General features: G+C 42.5%; 1 protein-coding gene across 2 annotated transcripts in view; it reads right to left on the reverse strand.

Annotated features, from left to right (window-relative positions):
• The window catches only part of NDUFA10 (NADH:ubiquinone oxidoreductase subunit A10), a 64,048-nt gene that overhangs the window by 25,350 nt on the left and 32,990 nt on the right, over positions 1–5,708 (reverse strand). For both annotated transcript variants that reach the window (XM_023518260.1, XM_003798244.3), the window contains exon 9: positions 1,949–2,057. In XM_023518260.1, the coding sequence (XP_023374028.1) occupies positions 1,949–2,057 (109 nt within the window). The remainder of the gene's footprint in view (positions 1–1,948; positions 2,058–5,708) is intronic.

Here is a 5,708-nt window from a genome sequence, read left to right on the forward strand (position 1 = left end):
AAAAAAAAAAAAGAAAAAAAAAATAAATGCAAATGTATCAGTTTCAGTAACTGCATTAAATGTGAACAGATTAACATTCCAAATAACTCACACTGACCAAAAAACCCCTATTTGCAGGTTATAAAGTACCCACATTAAATACAAATATACAGAAAGGTTAAAATTAAAAGAAATAGAACAGCTACACCATGCAAGTACTAACCAAAAGAAAGTCGGAAGCTATGTAAATACTGAGTAAAGTAAATGTTAAGGTGAGAACCATTACTAAAGACACAGAGGAAGAAGGTGTAATGTTCAAAGAGAAACTCTACTAACATACCGTGTTGCCCCGAAAACAAGACACTGTCTTCTATTTATTTTTTCTCAAGAAGACACGCTAGGGCTTATTGTCAGGGCGTATTCCAGTCTTCCTTACCACTCCGCACTGAAATGCATGGCGCGGCTATGCAGCATATCTGCATAGCCACGCCCATCACTAGGTCTTTTTATTGGGATAGGGCTTATATTTAACAAATGCATAGAAATCCTGCTAGGGCTTATTTTTTGGGTGGGTCTTATTTTCGGGAAACACGGTAACAATTCTAAATCTGTGCACATCCTTCATCCTCTACACATAGATGAAGCAAAGTCGGACAACCAAAAAGAGGCACAAATCCACCAACTGTGGGTGGTGGCTCTCACACCTGTCCCACCAGAGGAGGGCCTCACCTCAGGACTGACACGTGAGTTTGCTTTTCAGTAGAAACCCTGCAGGGCTTAGCTAAGAAGGTAGCAGCCTGGACTAAGGCAGGTACTGTGACCACGTACAGAAGAAAATAAGCCATGGGCAAGAAAGACACAACAGGACCCGGCGACTCATCAGAGCAGAATAGGAACAATTACCAAGTGCAAGTTTTCTGGCCCCATGAGAGCAGCCAGCAGGGCACCAGGCGCAGTGCAGAGCTGGCTCAGTTCCCGATGCCCAGCAAGCTGCAGGGCTGCAGGCCGCACCAGGAAGGAGACACAGCGTGACACACACACACACCCACATCCGAGGATAGGAAGATGCAGGCACAGCTGTCAACCCTGGGAACCACTGTATGACATCTTCATGGTGGGTTTTTGCCCAAATTTCTACACCAAATAAAGCCACTTTTAAAACAACCCAAACTGAAAATGAAATGCCAAGTACCTCAAGTAAGAGAGAAAGTAAGAGGCTGTCCTCAAACGTCAGATCAGCACCCGGAGAACAGGCAAATATCAACTCAGAGCATCAGCAAAAGAACCCAGGTCAAATTTACACTCATTTACATGTTGAAAGCATAGCTCAGAATTCTGATTTAGAGACAATTGTTTCACACATTTGCAATAAACAAACCAAAGCCACAACCGATACAGAATTGACTGTGTTCCTCTTGCTCCATGGTACTTACAAATGTCCTCTATTTAAGGGAGTCCTGCTGAGATGACTCTGCATACCATGGTAAGAACAAATAATTCACTAAGAAGGTGTGGAGATGAGATCAGAGGAGCAGAGAAATAGTTCACCCTCCCAGCTTCTGTCATCACTGCCAGCCCTGCCCCCTCCCCACACTCTCCCACACGGCCTGAGGACCCTATGCAGAAAGAGAAGCAGGGGTGTCGTAAAGACTAAGATACACCAGGAGTAAAACTTGAAAGCGAATACATTTATAACAGCTAAAGAATAGAAAACGTCTTTGTGTTAGTACGACTTGGCTGAGGAAGACCACCACTGTGGCAACAGAAGCATCTCTGCTCTGCCTGATGCCTGAGGAGCTCATGGGCTGTGCATGCAGGAGTTAAGCAGAAGAAGCGGCCTGTGTCCATGCCAAAGAAATTCCTTCACTAGAATAAACAAAACACAGCAACCACAACCCCCTTACGGAAGTGACTGTCCCACTGCTACAGACCTGTCCACTGGCTTGCCTCCCACATATCAGGGTCTTACCTCATGGAATTCCCGGAAGACTCGGTCACTCTGGTGAGCGCCAATCGTGATTTCTGGGAGATAGACAGGAATGGTTGTAAAATTCAGCACCTTCAACTTATCCTGAACCCTAAAAAATAAGACAAATACAGGTTACACCAAACCATCAAAATAAAGATAATAAAATAAGCTTAGTTCTGATTTTTTAAAATATCTAAATAAAAAAGCCATTATTAAATAAACACTATCCACTGCCAAGCACTCATCTCAGAAGCAAAACTTCCACCCTTTCACCCATTTGGTCTGTCTGGAGCTGCTGTTTTGGAATCGCCTATGGACGACAAACCCTAGGAATGAACACAGGTTGGGGAAACAGAAGAGACGTCAGAGTGTGCTTTAAACATGAGACGAGCAGGACCAGGAAGCTGCCCACACAGCTGTGCCCCCAGTGCTGCACATGCAGGGTGCCGTTCAGAATCTACAGAAGTAATGGATCTGCAGGGACCAAACAGCCAGTGGGCAGCCCGCTGGGCCCCATGCCAGTACCTCCCTCTGCACCCAGGGCTCAGACTGCCTGAAAAGCAGAGCCCACAGAGGCCACCTGGGTGTCTGCTGTGCTACCCCTTTCCAGGTCTAATTCTCTACTGCTCCTAGCACCAATCGATACAGATCACAGGATACTCTCCTTAATTTCCTACTTCATTTTGCTAAATGCTGAAATGTTTACCTTTTGTTATAATTTGTTTATTTTTAATTAAATTTAGTTGGAATATAATCATACTACTTAAAGATCAAAAGTATTTTTTAAGCTTTTAGAAACAAAGTTAAAATAACTTTTTTCTTAAGGGCTCAAAATAGAAAATAATTATTTTAAATGGCCACTTTCCCGTTAATGAGTTATAAAAGCAGGAGCTGTTTCTCGTTTGTAATGGCTCAAATGGAAATTCTGTGATTGTACCTGGCTCTGGGCCAGACATTGAGAGCAACAAGTCCAGGTCCACTGTGCAAATCCAAGGCCTGGTCCCATATAGACGGCACCCATATAGACCCTGCCACAAACAGACGCACCCAGTTGGAACCCCAGGCCCCTGGGGTCCATAGATCACACTCCCGTGGACAGGACAGGACTGACAACCTGCAACAGGCTGACTGTGAGCGAGGGAAGGTGAAGCATGTGAGTTTCCTACTCAACACCTTGTCACTCGTACACAGTCGACAATGCGATAACCCAGCCATTATTTTAAGGAGCTGCCGCCAGGCTAACAGTATTTGTCTTCCTAAGCCCACTATGTGAGTTTACACATGGTTAGGGAAATGGTTGTTAAGGACAGAGGGAAAGGTAACACTACTTTCTTACTTTTTTTTTTTTTTTTGCAGTTTTTGGCCAGGGCTGGGTTTGAACCTGCCACCTCCAGCATATGGGGCCAGTGCCTTACTCTTTTGGGCCACAGGTGCTGCCTACTTTCTTACTTTTAATATTAAGTTCATTTTACCTATCCCAAAATATTAAAATATTTTTTAAAAATTCAAGCAAGCAAACCTGAAAGTTTGTAAAGGGCACATAGTTGCTATATTTTGTTAAGACTACATTTATTGGTTATCATTAGAAACCCAACTTGGTATCTTATTAAATTTCACAGCACCAAAGTAAATCCTCAGCATCACCTCTTCCAGACCTGTGGGAGTGCTGTCAGCTTCCCTAAGCATCTTTCCAAAATCTCCTATGCATGAGTCAATAACATACTAGTACAGATCTTATTGTTAATACAAGCAGAATTATTCGACATCTGTTACATATGGAAAATATTTAGTTATCTCACAATAAAAAATTTCAACTAAAAATGAAGCTTGTAGTTTAATGTTAACAAATATCCAGGTAAGAAGGTGATTTGGTTTTCTCTATAGTTTGAAAAACCTAAGAAAATGCCGGGAAATGTGAAAGAAATTAATGGCCCGGAGGACATGTGGCCTACAGAGAGCCACAGCGCCACCTATGCACACTCGGCCAGAATTACCCCCAGGGAAATTCACAGTATGCTTCAAACTATTTTTGAATGTTAAATAAAAATCTGCTCCAACTATCCTACAATTTATTTAAAGTTGCTAGACTCAATTTACCATCACAGCTTAAAATGTGACTATTAAGAGCCCATAGTGTTTCCCCAGTAAAGCCCCTAACCTTAACCTCTAAAGAAATGTAGAGATTCAGATAAATGAGGCACAAAGACACCAGGAAGCCATTTATGATGCAGGAAGAAAAAAGCAGAGAAAGAAAACATTCTGTTCACAGTGCACTTAATTAAGAAGAATTCAAAACTGAGGATGATAATACCTTTCATGTCACAAGCTGAAGTGTCAATGAGATAAAACGTTCCACAGCTTCACTTACAACATGAAACACGTGGCAGCCACATATTAAAAAAAGACAGGAAGCCAGAAAAAAATAATAAAGGGTAAATTATGTTTTATGACTCAAACTATTTCCCAATTAACAAAATGTGTACGTTTTCTCCTAAAACACTTCCAAACCCCATTGTTCAATTTTCTAGAACTTCAAAGTTCCGTCCCCAACACTATATTTATACTAAATTCATGTGCTATGGTTTCTGCAGCACTAGAATTTCACATTCAAAAGACGTTCTCCAGGAGCTAAGTGAAAGTCTCAGTTATGACACAAGAGGATGGTGTGACGACCCGGGCACCAAGTAGCAGTGAGTGAGGTCGGAGCCCTGCACAGCATGGGCCTGATGATAGGACCAGACCAGCAGGCCGGCGCCAGTCAGGAGGGACGGCCACGCTAGGAACGTACAGTGCCATCAGGACAGAGAGGGGCAATCACCGTCTCTCAGTGAAGCATACACACACAGTGTAATTACACGCTGACACACGTAACTGAGACGGCACAAAAATGCCCCAAACCAACATCTGGTCAGGTTCTTGACACAGAGTGTAACTGGTACACAGCATGTTTACAATAGTTATCTTAGAAAATTGGTCATAATTTTCACTTGAGTCCTCCAAATTGAAAAATGGTACTCAAAGGAAAATAAACACAATTTCCATTGTGCTCTGTTCTGAACATCCATGGGGAAGAGGGCAAAAAAATCAGGAGAAGGAAAGCACAAACAGTTTACAGCAAACCAAACAATTAATTGGTATAATTTCTAAACTTTGGGGGAATTATAGAATCCTTCTCTATGCTTTGATAATCACAAAGCTAAATAACTGCTCAAATTATGATTTTAAAACATGAACAATGGACATAGTGTAGAATAAAATCAACACACATTTCAGACTATGTTCAGAAAAAGGCAGCGTGTGGGAGGTCAGCGAGTCAGACACGTCCCTCCTCACAGTCCATTCTCTGGAGACACACTCTGTCCAGTAGAGACTGACGCTAACAAACGGGATCATCTGTAAGCCCATGTAAATAACAGCCTGAAGAGTCAAATGTTTCACAAGGGAGGGTGGTGACTATGGCCAGCTTGGAAGACTGCCGGGATCTGTGGGTGGTGATCACGCAGCGAGGACAGAGGGAGTGCGGAGAGTCCCAGAGTCCTGGCAGAAGAGGAAGCAGCAGGCAGATGATTCAGGCTCTGAGTTCTAGGAAGTAAAAGTTGAATCTACAACTAAACAAAGATCAACTTCTGAAGAATTTTAATAAGGAGAAAATAGGGTCACTGTAACCTTTTTTTTGAAAGTAAACATGTAAACTGAAATCATTTCCACTCAGATCAGGAACCAGGCAAGGATGCCCATTGTCTCCGTTGCTCTTTAACAT

This window comes from Otolemur garnettii, unplaced genomic scaffold (assembly GCF_000181295.1).
Source record: "Otolemur garnettii isolate 467f Iridium unplaced genomic scaffold, OtoGar3 scaffold00133, whole genome shotgun sequence".
Taxonomy (NCBI): domain Eukaryota; kingdom Metazoa; phylum Chordata; class Mammalia; order Primates; family Galagidae; genus Otolemur; species Otolemur garnettii.